Here is a 15,182-nt window from a genome sequence, read left to right as displayed (position 1 = left end):
AAAATTGAAGTAAGGTAATACCAACAGCATCATGATGACAAAAAATTGCCCATTGCAAAACACGCAAGCAATTTACAGATCCAATGGGAAACACTGCTCAATATAAAATAAAGAGGGATACTCACATGTAAATCCCAAATGCGGACCTCTCCATCCAGGCACCCGGACGCCACAAGCCCCGATATGATGGGGTGAAAGGTCACACACCAGGGGGTGCGACGGTGCCCCACCAGCGAGTGAATGCATTTCCCTGTCTTCACCTCAGTGATGTAGATATTATGATTCACATGGGTGGAAGCCATTAAGGTCCTGAAGACAAAAGTCATGGTTCAGTAAATTCAGATTCACACCTACAACTCCTATTGAGGCCCATGGTGTATATTTGAACAGTAACAAATGCCTCTTTACCCTACAACAGTATCTCTTGGTTTAGTCACTAAACTGGATTTGAAGATCTACTAGTGAACATGCTCCAGATAACACTGCTTACCTGTCCGGGCTAAAAGCCAAGAGGAAGGTTGAGCGAGGGCTGTCTGGCAATTCCACTTTCTGTTATAACAAAATAGAAAACTCAATCAAGCAGCGTATGCACCCAGACAAGATCAAACACAAAAAAGCATGAGCTGTGACTAGGTACACAGCCTTTTTTTAATGAACAACATTAAAATGCACGTCCTATAATACCAGAGCTCATTTCATTTGTCCATCACCCCAATGGGCACACAGCAATGAGCTCAAATGTAAGTTTCCTGTGTGACTTCCAGGAGTCACTTTTTCTGGCTATGGGGCTGAGGGATACATAATAATGAAATTCTAAGGAGAAATTGAGACACAACATCCAGTGTACAAAATGCTGAACAGAAACACACAAACCTGTTCTAATTCCATTATGCATTGCTAGTGGTTATGTTCGTTTTTATTTTACGCTTAATAGCAAAATAGAAACACAAAGCATCTGTGACAGTGGGAACGTGATTGTAGCTTGCAGGGTTAGGGCCAGTTCCAGTTTTTCAATTCCAATTCCTTTTTAAAATCAATTCCCAATTCCAATTCCTTTGGTAATTTGAATTGATATTTCAGAGACAATTGTTGCGATTGTTCAACTGCTTTCATTTGAAGCCAATTTAATTGACTAACAGTGACTTCAATTTAAGTAATTTGTTGCCGCTGTGTGAAACTAATTAACTGAATACTGCTAATTGCAATTATGATCAATTAAAAGGAAATGGGAATTTATTTTAAAAAGGAATTGGAATTGAAAAACAAAAGTTGACCCCAACCCTGGTAACTTCAAAGCAGATATCCTCAGTACTAAACCTACCTACATACCTGCTGAAAAGTGCAAATTTTACTTTAAAACTATTCGATTTCAGTCTCCTCTTACCTGACTCTCCCATTTCATCCATCGGGTTTTATCTTCCACGAGTTGCTGCAGCAGGCGCTGAGAGCCAAAACCTTGGGCACCACGCTCTCGCCCAGACAGGATCTGCACAGAGTTCTTCTGATGGATGACCTTCATAGCTAACCGAGGAGCCCCACGCCAGCCTTAGGACCTGGGCTACGGATCAGGTAGTCTGGGCAGCTAAACACAGGCCATGCAGAATCCCACAGGACAGGGCTCATATGAAGCTTGAGAGAAATGAAATACGGAAGAGATCAATCCTCATTTGTTCCCCACAAGAAAGCTGTAAGCTTTCTCTAGTCTGTGAAAGAACAGAACACTGCCAAGATATCAGTTCATCAAGAGCCTAAATCTAAGCTAATCATTCTCTATTTTGCAGTCAGTTTGGTAGGTTTATGGATTTTAATTGTACTGTAGTATCCCCAAAAACAACAGAAACCAATGAGGCTACCAAAATGTCCCATTTAAGCAGCTCAACAATATAACACACTTTGATTTGAAAGCGTGTTACTCTCTATATTCTCTTACTTAAACAGTGCAAATGTATTATAACCTTCTACAGTATGGATACAGACACCCAGAAATCGCAGCAAATTAAGATCTTCATGATAGTAGAGGAAGCAGCCGTAATACATTTCCATACGCATGCTGTTAGTAAATTGTTCCACACAAATGCTGGAAGTCTGTTGAAATGGCAGAGCCAACGGCAATATTGGGTGTGCATGTTTACAGACAGACATTTTTTTCTGGACACTGAACATAATTCCTTTTTAGGTCAAGCACTACTATAATACATCACTGCTTCTTTCCAAGAATGTAAAAAATGGTCTTGCCTTTCAGCAAAACATCTGTTGATAAAAAAAAAAAAAAAACTGCCAAGGACATTGGTATGACACCACCTCTTGGTTAGTGGGCACCCTCATTATTGGCAGCAGGGAGCCGCCAGAATGTGAAGCATATGGTTGGAAACCTAGCCGTGATAAAATAACAACGAAAGGGCCCGTCTGTGACTGGTATTGAGGTCGAACAAGAAAACAAACACATGTTAAGATCTCAGAAGAAGCCACTCAAGTGATTGCGTGGATCACACATTTATTTTTCATTTGGAGGAGATTGACTGATGGATCACGTCCTAATGCCCCGTGACTGAGGTGTAGAAATGGAGCCACGGACTGTGATATATTTAGAAGTTTTCCGTTGCTACCTCTCATCGCGTAGAGCATCTTTTTGCACTAGGAAAATTATAGGTGTAGCTGCTACGAGTAATATGCTACAATGGTGACGTGACTTTTAGAAACTTTATTAAACCACGTCCTGGGATTAAAAAGATTAAAACGTTTTAGCAGGCAAGGATAGTGTGATCAGAGCAGATTTAAAAAATAAATAAATAAAATATTCCAATCTCCTCTGCACCATGCCAAGGTGTCTGCATACTGATCATGTCCTTCTGCCTTTGCCAAGATTCAAGCCTGTGTCCTACTGGCACAAAGGCAAATCCTTAATGCCACTCACTGTAATGTACCTACTGTATTGTGCAGAATATGCAGTAAAACAAAGGGGGTTTTGGTATAATAATCCATTCAGATTTAACATTATATAATGTTCCAGAAACGTTATTCTTTAACCAACCTTTAAATGTAATCATTTAGATAATATTGCAACTTCAATTTAAAACTTGTCACTGTCTAAGCACAGTCAATTAAAATATATGGTTATCCATGTACTGCAAGCAATATCTAAATAGTCAATGAGCAATACATAACAGTTTAAATGATACCATTTTTTAAAAAAGAGAGCAAGACGTCAGGTCCTTCTAATAAATAACAAACCTGACTGCTGCTAAAAGCAGTATGGTAATTAAGTAATGTTAGTTTTGCATAGAAAACTATTATGCAATGTGGGTAAGCTAAACTCACCCAGATACCACTGATTGGCAGATGAAAATATAAAATCATCTTTGGTATAAAAAGGGACCCTGTTTCAAAACACCATGTGAGTGGAACATTTCTGGAGGGCAATTTTAAAGTCTATACTTTAAAAAAAAAAAAAAAACATTAAATCCAGTATCATCAGAAATATTTCCTTTCGATCACACTCAAATGAAGCCAGTGAGTTAAGGGCTTGAATGCTCATGGTCCCTTCTCTTGGTGCTCATTACTGCAATAGCACATCTATCTATGATTTTATTTTTACCACTGTTTTGCAAAACAGCTATGCATAGAAAAATGATACAGGTGCTTGACCATCGGTGGTGATACAATGATCTGATTCATCAATGCAACTCTCAAGTCTGCAAACAACCCTTTAAACTGGTGGTTCTACTGAAGTAATGTCACGAAGTACGTGGGCAATCAATACTTTATCATTACCAGTTACTGGCGTTTATATAGCAATGTGTCAATCTGCTTTTGATAACTATTCCCTAGAAACATATGGATATGGATAGTTGTTAGAAAATAGTTCAGTCAACAAAAATTCCATATAAAAGAAGAAAATCTGCAAACTAATATAGGATACCTTATTTACAGAATAAATAATCCTACATTGCACCAAATAAACTGCTGTAAACGGATGTGTACACCACCTGCAGTAGTCCCATGGCTGCCAAACACATGTACAGAAAATGCCATGTGACCTAAAGGGTGATACACAAAATGTAATAGATGATCATAATTATTTTATGTTTATGATGTTGCCACGATAACATGGAGCCCACAGACCCAGCAGTACAGTACAGTGTATCAATAACAACCTCATACAAAATGTATGTAATCCCTGTAATATTTGTACACTACAAAATCCCAAAGAAAATATATCCATTTTAATTTGATCACCATAACTCTGGTCGCTAGAAGCCAGCTAAACAGATGATGATGATGTTCTGATGATGAGGATGTTGTTATTGAAACAGTCGCATTACTTGCAAGGCTAGTATAAAAACCATGCAAAACAAACAAACACTATTTCAACGACCCCAATATACATGGCTCTTTTGAGTTAAATTTGGCCCCAAATTATCAACAACACAAAGGCCAAAATGTGTTGCCCGAAGTACGAGGGTGGATGCCAATTGATCAATTTTACCAACTGGCGAGTTTAGCCCTGCAGTACGCAAATGTAAACTTCAGCCATTCGTTTTAATTTAAGAGGAAATAAACCAAACACGGTCTTAAAAAAAAGAAACAAACAGTTAAACGCGTGGTTGAAAACAGGCCGAACTGGAATTAAATACGAAGGAATACAAATAAAATACAGCAGGTTTTTGTATTCAGTATTTCATAATGAGTTGTGTACCTCCCTTTTTCAACTGGTCTCAAACACAAACATTACGTCTATTAATAAACACATTTACCATTTAAACTGCCATTTACGTAAATGCGAACATTAGGCTTAAGTAAACTTAATAGTTGGCGATCAGTTGATTCTTTAAAAAAAAAAAAAAAAAAAAAAACTTCACGTCAACACAAAAATAAAGCTAAATATAAATACTTCCCATCAACCGAATATTAAACGAAAAAATACATCACATTCGTAGCAGTCAACAATGCACTGTTGTACCCGGTATAAAACACATTATTTACCAGGATGCATTAAAAAAAAAATAAAGGAAATTAAATAAACCCACCCAAAGGCCTCGGCCTACCTTATTTCTGTGTTTTCTGTTGCAATTTCTGCAAGACGCAGGATACCTGGAAATCCTAGATAAAATAATTGGCTCGAAAGGGGTTACAGTTATGTATATCAACTATATTAATATCGTCTCCCTTGCCGATTTTTAAAACTGTTTTCTTAAAAAGCATTCAGGTTACAGCTTGTGGAAAACACAGCACTGAATACATTCAAATAGGCAGACAGTAACAGAGCGCCGAGTCGCTGGGGTTCGTTGCTAATCGAGAGCAGAAAACACGGATGAGAACGCGAGGTCCGCCTCTACTGCTTACTTCTGAATGGTCTGTTCTGTTGTTGATTATAATTTTATTTTCATAGGTTGACATATATATATATATGTTATTATAAAATAAAACTAAACATGGACAATACCATATAAATGATGGTTTGGAGTTTACCATGTCATGTTTTTTGCTTTATCATACCGTTCTGGGATTCGCAGTACTCTAGTATGCTTTACCTTAACATAATTTCTCTGTTGTTACACCTTTTGACGCAAACATTTAGTCTCAGACGGGTGCATGAATTCCACTGCAAAAGTCCCAATTTCTTCTTAAACTTTTGCAGCGTAAATATTTTACAGTGTAATACTATAATTATTATAATTATAATTTTTTTACATATAAAAAATATAACTATTGATATGGCAAATTGTGATTTACTGTAAATACATCGGTTTCCTTAGCAACCGTGATGTGATGTTATTTTGCTGTGGTACGCAGTTTCCCCCTCAAGGTTAAACGTCGCGTTCTCCACACCGGCGTAGTTTAGTTGTACTGCATATTAATCTGGCTTTGATGTACTTGCCACTACAAATGTGGCACAATCTTGTAGCCGATTATTCGTTGACTTTCTTCTGGTTTGTTTAAATCGCCCCTCCCACTCCAATTGCAATACCGGGTTGTTATGTTTTCCGGATTGGTGTTTGATAATGGCGCATGGAATACCCTGTCCGTTTTTCTGTTCCGGACCGTTTTTTCTGTTTTTATTTGTAATATTAGCCATTGTAAATACAGCGGTCGGGGAAAAGCACTTGAAATTTGTCACGTTGGTAAGTCGCTCATATCATTTTAGATGATGATTGTGCAGTTTACCTGACAGTGGATTAGCAATTTCAGAGTATACGTGGATTAAGCTATGCACTGTACAGTGGAGAAACCCAGATGCTTTTATCTAATTCCGTATGTTTTGTTTCAGCATTAAAGATAAGCAAATATATGTGTTTTTTACTTGACTATCTAGGGTCCCTGCTTGAATTTGATTTTTTTTTCTCAATAAATAAGCAGGTTAAATAGCCTAATACTTTGACATATGAAAACAACTGTTTACTTGATTAATGTTAAAATTCCTTTAACCGGTTACAAGACGCTATCCTGTACTTGGTCGAATAACATGGATTTATGTATTGTAAATACAAACTGACATGTATTAGTATACTTGTTTAAAGTACTGTACAACTCATTTGCATGAACAATTTTGTTGTAGGACAATACAGTATTAGCACAGTATGATTAAATCTATAATATACCCCCCATGTAAGCTGTGGGACAAGGAGGAATCGATTGGTGTCGGTCTTAGGACCCCTTTAAATGCTCAGTACAGCGGGTTTTGGCTTAGTCCGGGTGCATTTTAATGAATAAAACAAACTATAAGTGCTTTCTTCGCCATCGGCTCGAGTGGCTGTGGGCAGCTGACGAAATGCCGTTCAGATGCCGAAATGACATCAAATTCGAAGCTAATTCGGCATCTGCCCGCTGCAACTGGACACTTCGGCAACTGCCCGATTTCGGCCACGGTTCATAACATATGTTCTAGGTTAAGAATATTTGTTTAACGAAACTGTTCCGTGGTCGGACAGATGTAACTTGTGCATTTTTCAAATGCAAACATTGAAACCGTGGGGTGGAAGTGGTAAAAATAAATAAATAAATAAACTATACCGTACAGTATACCTCTATTGGTGGTGATGATATCCAGTGATTACCCAGGTCATTTCTTGGCAGGCTTTGCTGTTTTTTTTATGCAACACACGTTGCAAGAGTCGCAGGAATCCAAATGGAAAGTTATACAGTATTTTGTGCAGTATTGAATTGACATGCACAACAATACAGTAATCATCCATTCATGATAATCCCAACCCTTATTCATATAAACTGCTATTTATTGTAAGGATTGCACTTCATGGATTTTGTTAAGGTTATAGACTTGAATCCACCTTATAAGTACTTAACAGCAACAGTGATTACCAAACAGTAAGTTTCTCTCAGCATAAGTTAAATAGTGACCGGGTACTGTTTACAGTTTCTTAAGGGAAAGCCATTCAGAAACTGGCTTTGAACTAATGATGAAGAACGTTGGTCCTACTTTGTAAAGTGACAATTAATCTCCTTTAATACCGACTACTGTGAATCACACATTGGTTGCCTTGAGCAGACATATAGCACTTCTGAGCCTCAAATTTGAGGGAAATGACACATAGCAATGAATTACTGCTTTATCGGATTTAATTTCAGTTAATGTAGTGTCATATTAAAGCTCTTGAGATAAATGCAGTGATTGTTGCCCTTCTGTGTAGCAAGGAGGATAAAGGATCAGAGAGTGAGTCACAGTATTGGATATTTATCTAAAGCTAATTAAACTCTACAAGAATGGACTTAAGTAACCGGAAAAGTGATTAGGTAACAAAACTATCTATCATGCTTATAAACTGTGTGAGCCCTATCACATGCAACATCCCTACAGAAACCACATGAAATAGTAATTTTCTTCTTGACATGTGATTGCAGTAAGACTGCACAAGTTCTGATGTTATGCCAGATCAGTTTGGCATGTGATTGTGTCTTCGTCTGGTCATGTTGCTTGCTCGTTGAGCAACTGGTTTTGCTTCCTCTTAAAACCTTAACTGTATACCTCCTACACTTTCGTACAATGGTTAATGCAGTATGTGATACTGTGCATTACTAGCCTAGCGGTACAGCAGTATTTCCATGGTGCTCAGTTTTGAGTGTGCTATTGTGCGCTGCTGCACTTAAAGAAAATGCTTGATGAAGGCCATCTAAACGAAACGTTGCTCTGTTTTTAACTTTGTTCTTTTTAAACAATAACAAAGAATGGAAATTTGATCTACGATCTATTGCTATGGTGTTGCTCCTCTACGTGCACCAATCATGAATAATATTGGGATATTTGGGAGACTGATCCCAGAGGTAGCACCCAGGAATGGAAATACAGGTAATTATATTTACAGTCATGTGTGCGATATAGGCTATATGCTTTGGACTTTATTAATAAAGATAAGTATATGTATCTGATGAGTAAGAATGGGACTAGAAATCTGTTTACCTTAACATTTTAAAGAGCAAAAGAAAGTTCAATGAAAATTGGAGGGATGTTCAACAAAAAAAGAAACTTGATGCAGTCGGATCAGAATACAGTTTATTAAAACAGGAAATGTCACAAAATGGCTTTATGCAATGTTGTTAAAGGGTCACATACAGTAGGAGCAGCCCAGTTCATTCCTCAAAGCTGGCCTAGCCAGGGTCTGGTTTGGATTGCTTAGTCATTGTAGAACATGCTGCAGTACATGTGCACTCCTGTGTAAGGACCAGGCTGTTCTGACCTTTGACACTGATTGTGGTTAGCTGTAGTGGTTTGTCTGTTTTTGTTTCAGCTTTATCGTCATGGTGACCGATCCCCTGTCAGAACCTTTCCCACTGATCCCCATCAGGAGAGTGCCTGGCCTCAGGGATTTGGACAGCTCACCCAAGTAAGTCTTGGCACAATCCCTGATAATACAACAATATACACTATAAACACCCTGGTTACTGTAGGTCTTGTTTAATGTGCCTTTATATGGCTTACCTCTCTCCTTTGTTGTCTCTGGCTTGTCTCCTAGACCTTTATTTGAATTATTTTGATCAGATATTACATACTGTACATGATTGTGTTTAGGCATTGCCATGAACCAGAGTTGGCCAAAGTTGGCCCTTCCGCTTCTAGTCTTTGTTCCAACCCTGTTTTAAATGTTATTAATTGAACCAATTAAACCTCCATCCAGACCCTGAAGTAGTTAAGTATATTATTTCGTTGTTAAACCTGGAGTAGAATGGCCCTCCAGGACCGTGATTGGACTCCCATGGTGTAAACAGACTGCTTGATGAAAGAACTGACATGATGTTCTAGTTAAGGTCCTGTGTTTCTCTTGTATTGTTCAGGTGGGGATGAGGCAGCATTTCGAGCTGGGACAGACTCTGAGAAGACGATACCGGGGGTTTCTTAATGAAACCTACAGTCGGAGAGAGGTAACTCCTGCAGTGTTGATCTAGGCTGGAAATACCTGCTAATGAAGTGCTGAAGAACTTGAGGACAATAGTAATTGTGTTCTTCTGTCCCACCCAGATCTTGATTCGCAGCACAGATTATGACAGGACGTTGATGAGCGCTGAAGCCAACCTAGCAGGACTGTACCCTCCCAATGGCAGTGAGGTCTTCAACCCAAACATCACCTGGCAACCCATTCCAGTCCACACTGTCCCGGACACTGAAGACATGGTAAAGAACCTGGATATTTTCTCTACACCCATGCCCCTGTGTTCATAGATTCCTGAAATAACACACAGGGCCCCATATTGAAGCACTGGCATAATTTCAGAGAGGAATAAAATAGATGTATATATAATATTGTTTAAACGATGGGTGTACTATTTAACCAAATGTCTGTTGTTTCAGTTGCTGAGGTTCCCATTGCCAAACTGTCCTCGTTATAATCTCCTGATGAACGAGACTAAGAAAACGGAGACATTTGTGAACATGACGAAGAACAATATTGTAAGTGCCTGGTTATTGAAAATCAGATTGAAGCTTGAAAATTGTTCAGATTGACACATGACAGTTACATTGTATATATATATTTTCTTACATGTTGCAATACTGTGATAAATACTTGTGCATTGTTGCTATATAAAATAAGCATGTTTGTTTCGAGTATAGGAAGACCACATTTACTCTGTCTATAGCTTTCACGACTTACATTTAATTAACTTGTTTTTTTTTGTTCAGAAATTTTTGGAAATGGTGGCCAATGAAACTGGATTGAAGGATGTTTCTGTAGAGTCAATCTGGAGCGTCTACGATACTCTGTTTTGTGAGGTGAGTCTACTGTTTCTTTTTGAGCTTCTTTTCTGTTTGCAAATGTCTGTGGCATTCACTGAGAATACTGTACCCAGCAATGGCATCTAAAACTGTATGACAGTAAAGTTTGGATTGTGGTTTATTAATTCATTTTTTGCATATAAATGATCATGTCAGTATTCTTTACTTTACTACGCCATCATCCATACTTTCTTAGCTTAATTATCTCTTCTGTCTGTGTCACGTTTGTGATATCCAAGCATCAATAATAGACAGTCTAGAAAAGTTTAATTAACACCAAAGTTTACTGAATTAATTAATACAGACTTTCATTTTCAATGTTGGCTCTAGATCTGTTTGGTATAGCACTGGTGTTCGTTTACCAGTTGTCCTGAGTTTTACTTCCTATTCACCTATGAAATCTATATATATATATATATATATATATATATATATATATATATATATATATATATATATATATATATAATAGCTCAGTACTGTATTTTCCAGCAAAGTCATAACATGACACTGCCTCCTTGGGCAACGCTGGAGGTGATGCAGAAGTTAAAGAAGCTGAAGGACTTTAGCTTTGAGTTCATGTTCGGGATCTACAAGAGGGAACAGAAGGCCCGTCTCCAAGGAGGTGAGAACAGAAGGATTTGTAGAGGACTGTGCTTCATGGGGGGTTACTTTAATGAAAAGCAGCTGCTGGATGTTGCATAGGAAGGCTCAAGTCTTCATTTGGTCAATCAAGCAAAGTTTTAATTTTTATTTCCTCATACACCCGTACAAGCTAACTTCATGTCTTCATTTCAAATAGGTGTTCTTCTGGGGCATATTGTAAAAAATATCTCGCAAGCTTCCAGTACCCCCTCCACTGATCCCCTGAAGCTGATGGTCTACTCAGCTGTGAGTCCGTTTTTAAAGGCACTTTTTTTTTTTACAAAGCACTCAATCCTTGTCAATGAAATGACTTCCCCTTTGCAACTCAAGAGAACCTTCTGACTACCAGTGGTCACCTTGAAAGTGACAGCCCAGGGAGTGGATAGAGTAGCAAACTGTGAAAGAGGGAAGGGCTTGTTTGAATGACTCCTGCTTTTTGTTTCCTAGCACGACACTACCATTGTGGCTTTGCAGCTGGCGCTGGACGTTTACAACGGCAAACAGGCCCCCTATGCTTCTTGCCACATTTTTGAGCTGTACCAAGAAGATCATGGGTAAGTGTTCAAGCAGTTCCAGATGTGATCAACACATGTTTGCTATGTAAGGGTAAAGGCTGGTTCACATTTCAGTCTTGCAACACGATCAGCTGCATTGGATAAACTCTGGCGACCAGTCTTCTCTGCATCTCGGGGACTGTTGCACGATTGAAGTATGCAGCAGCCATCTGTACACAGTACCGAAAGATACTGCCTGGAAAATCTGGCTACATGTTATTCTATTGTCCAAATTTTGTATTTGTTTTTTTTCTCCTTTCAAAAAATGTACTTTAAATAAATGTAGGTTTAAACACTTTGATTAAGTCCTTAATGAAATGCCTGTTTTGAAGAGCCAAAGTTACGGTACAGTGCTTGCTTTGAAATACAATCAACACTGAAATATAATATGCTAATGCATTCATATTTATTTTCTTGAATTGGCTGTGGAAACATGCAGAACCCCAATGTCACTGTAGGTTATTGCTTACCACAGCTCTTTTATGAGATTTCTATAAATTCGCTTGATATTCACCTTTGACTTTCCTGCACACTCTCGACAGAAGGATCTAAAGAATCAGCTGTTTAGCGTCTTCGCTGTTGCACTCTCTCGGCCCTTCACTTCTGTGTTTCAGAGCTTATAGAATCCCCTAGTCGTGTGTGTGTGAGTGTGTGTGAGTTTAACTCTTTCAACACTGCAGACCTGTATACAGGTCTAGAAAAAATAATTCCACCCAAAACGTTTGTATCATTGGGGAGATAACTCCACTCGAAACACGCAGACGGGTTAACTATGTAATATACTTTTATGCATATCTCTGGCCAGTTCTATTTATTTTTCAGTACAAGACGCTGAAACTATGTGATTGGTTACCTTTCTATAGTCTTTCTGTAAAGTTACTTCGTACTGAAAGAGTTAAAGTGCCATTTGTTTGTTTCTGTTTTCAGGGCCTTCACAGTAGGGATGTTCTATCGGAACGAAACCGGGAAAGATCCGTACCCTGTGAAACTGGCAAACTGTACCCAGGACTGTCCACTTGAGGATTTTATTAGGATCACGAAGTCCGTCATTCCAGACGACTGGGCAAAGGAATGTCAGATCGGCAGCACACTCCAAGACACAAGTACTACAAAGCTGATTTTTAACAGATCATCGTTACTTCTATATTATGAAGCTCACTGTGTACACCAGTATATATTCCCACTTACCTAGTATTGAAATTGACTGAGAAATAGAAAAAAATTACAAGTATAAAAAAAAAAAATCCCCAAATCACTAAATGTAACATTTAGGAACAAACACTGTTATTATAGAAGAGAACACTGAAACCAATACCCCAGTGAAGTTTCCTCTTTGTTAACTGATCTGATTGTGCAAAAAGTTTTCTTTTTGTAGACTGACATCAAAGGATTTGACAATGTTCTTGCTCTCTTTCAACAGAAGTGATCGTGGGTCTGGCAGTTTGCAGCTGCTTGCTCTTTTTACTGATTCTGCTTCTGCTGATTGTTCTGTGCCGGCAGAAATCTCAGGCAGACGGGTATCGCCACGTCATAAACGAGGGTGAAGACCAATCCTGACAGTCACTCACACTTCTCAGAAAAGAAGAACTGTCAGAGAGCGAGGATGACTTTTAATTCTCCTAGGACATAATGAAGGGGAGCCGAGACAAGTTATTGAGCAATCACAAAGTAAAAAAAAAAAAAAAAAATAGTATTTTTTCAGAGTTCCACTTTCTTGGTGCCACAGTATTTATGTTGACTCTAGAAAGGGATGCTTGATATATAGTCGCAGGACAAACACATGGACTGAATTCTTTGGGAGCCACTAATGCTCTCAGTCCTTACTGTGGCATTGTTTGTGTGTAAAAAAAAACAAAAAAACGAAGAAAAAAAACAAATAATTATAATTTTGAATGCAACGAATGTCTAGACTGAAGTCCGTTTCACACTGGGATGCTCTACCCGAGTTGGAACCTACCCGGGTCGGAACCCGGTGTCATGCGGGTCGGCTATGTGATTTCACGCTGCTTTTGATAAAGCAGGGTTGACCTGGGTGACAGACGCAAGTACACAATGCGTGTATCAATGCCTCGGAAGCAGCTTGTTACAGACGCTTCCATCCAAGCTTCTCTGGATTGAACTGTCGGCCCAAATGTTGATTAGAGCAAATGTTTCTTCATTCTTGCTGCAATCTGGCTCACAGTGTGTCTCAATCAATAAAAAAATAGGGCTACACAAAATAAACAAAAATGTTCCATGCGGAAGTGAAACCTTCACGCAGGTGTGGCTGTTTATTTCGTCGGCTTGCGAACGGCCGTCATGCATTTTGTCTCGCTCAGTCCCAGTCAAAGCGCATCATGGACCCCGGTTTCACCCCACGTGGTATTATGACCCAGATAGCCAGAACCCGGGTATAGTGCCAGTGTGAAAGGGGCTTTGGAGACCTTTTGGAGAAGAACACATTCTGTGCTCAATATAACATGCTTTTTTTTTTACCACAAGAGTGCGCTTCTAACCATCTTTTACTACCTCCTTCCTCTCCTTTTAAAATAGGGCTCATTCCGGTCTAAGACTTTGACAGTAGCTATTGTTGAGAAAAACACTGACCTTGACAGGGTTTTGTTTCCCAGTGAGTTTGTTTGTGATTAGTGCCCAAATCGACTTATGAATCCCAATGATAATGTTGGTTTCAACATGGCCAACATGGGACAGAATTAAGAATCAGATATTAATGTGCAGGACCCTGGATATAGTCACTGTTAATAGTCCCACCCCATCCATCCATACACAAAATGATGCTTGAGGGAAGCTAACCCACGATTAATTGTAAGTGAAGTGCACCCTACTTAAAAGATGCATTTGTGTTGCTATAGTAACAGTCATGTTAATATAAATTTAATTCAATAGACATTTTTAATTCATTTTTTTTAATTCAGGAATGTGAGTTAATTTATTAGCATTCTATATTTACAGCTGGGGCTGCCTTTGATATACTAGGATTCATAACTTCAACAGCACTATCTGTCTTGAGCAAAACCGTATATGAGAGTGGTAGGAAACGTTGAATTGCATTTGCTAAATAATACAATGAATTGGCCAAGCCAAAGCAAGTAGAAACCAGAATATCTAGAGTCCAGACCAACAGCTTTCAGTTTATTCTGGGGAGCCTAGAATTTTGCAACATCGTTCAAGTCTTTTCAACCCTGCATGTGTAAGGGGAAGAGGGGTTTAATTATTATTAATATTATTTTTTTTTTTTTTATGGTTTGGGTTTTTATCTTCATGCTTGTGAATTGTAATTTTAAAATAAAATTAAATACATTTACAATGAATTATATCTCTTTTAATTGTGAAAATGGAAGCATTAATGTCCATGATTATGATTGGGAATTTCATTTTATGTGCCAAACTGCCTGCATGTTGAAAATTGAGAGGATATGAACAACCCCCCGCCATACTGTATACGTTGCATTTACTGGCATCAGTCAGATCTTTGGGACCCAATTGTTCTACTGGATTACAAAGTCATGTGCATTACATCCTTACTATAGTTCTGTAAAGAAAAAATGCGTGACTGAAACTAAAGGATTTCAATGGTATTGCCGTTAATTCATATTCAATATAACCACATGGAGTGCAGCATTTATTTAATCTTTTGGTTGGACATTTTGAACATTTTATACATGTGAATTTATTTGAATTTTAAGTACAATGTGGCACTTTTTGACTCCCTGTTGATGTATACATGAAAAGTACATGCCAAGTCATATTATATACTGTAG

General features: G+C 38.3%; 2 protein-coding genes across 7 annotated transcripts in view; one reads left to right on the top strand and one right to left on the bottom strand.

Annotated features, from left to right (window-relative positions):
* Window positions 1–5,183, bottom strand: part of LOC117432245 (activating molecule in BECN1-regulated autophagy protein 1-like) — an 83,505-nt gene extending 78,322 nt beyond the window's left edge. For all 4 annotated transcript variants that reach the window (XM_034053868.3, XM_034053869.3, XM_034053871.3 and 1 more), the window contains exons 1-4: window positions 5,046–5,183; window positions 1,385–1,629; window positions 491–549; window positions 126–309 (exon numbers count right to left, since the gene is read on the bottom strand). In XM_034053868.3, the coding sequence (XP_033909759.3) occupies window positions 126–309; window positions 491–549; window positions 1,385–1,519 (378 nt within the window). In that variant the 5' untranslated portion in view covers window positions 1,520–1,629; window positions 5,046–5,183. The remainder of the gene's footprint in view (window positions 1–125; window positions 310–490; window positions 550–1,384; window positions 1,630–5,045) is intronic.
* A 98-nt stretch (window positions 5,184–5,281) lies between these two features.
* Window positions 5,282–15,136, top strand: acp2 (acid phosphatase 2, lysosomal). 3 transcript variants are annotated; one of them, XM_034053874.3, is made up of 11 exons: window positions 5,282–5,352; window positions 8,742–8,837; window positions 9,286–9,372; window positions 9,470–9,622; window positions 9,800–9,898; window positions 10,130–10,219; window positions 10,715–10,847; window positions 11,025–11,113; window positions 11,315–11,421; window positions 12,349–12,524; window positions 12,842–15,136. In XM_034053874.3, the coding sequence occupies exons 1-11, from the start codon at window positions 5,350–5,352 to the stop codon at window positions 12,976–12,978; spliced, it is 1,170 nt and encodes a 389-aa protein (XP_033909765.2). In that variant the 5' UTR covers window positions 5,282–5,349; the 3' UTR covers window positions 12,979–15,136. The 3 variants fall into 3 exon arrangements, with proteins under 3 accessions (XP_033909765.2, XP_033909763.2, XP_033909764.2); XM_034053872.3 differs by lacking the exon at window positions 5,282–5,352 and adding an exon at window positions 5,779–6,122; XM_034053873.3 differs by lacking the exon at window positions 5,282–5,352 and adding an exon at window positions 6,166–8,302.
* The last annotated feature ends 46 nt before the right edge of the window (window positions 15,137–15,182 follow it).

Source organism: Acipenser ruthenus, chromosome 27 (assembly GCF_902713425.1).
Source record: "Acipenser ruthenus chromosome 27, fAciRut3.2 maternal haplotype, whole genome shotgun sequence".
Lineage (NCBI taxonomy): Eukaryota > Metazoa > Chordata > Actinopteri > Acipenseriformes > Acipenseridae > Acipenser > Acipenser ruthenus.
This window is presented reverse-complemented; position numbering and strand designations above follow the sequence as displayed.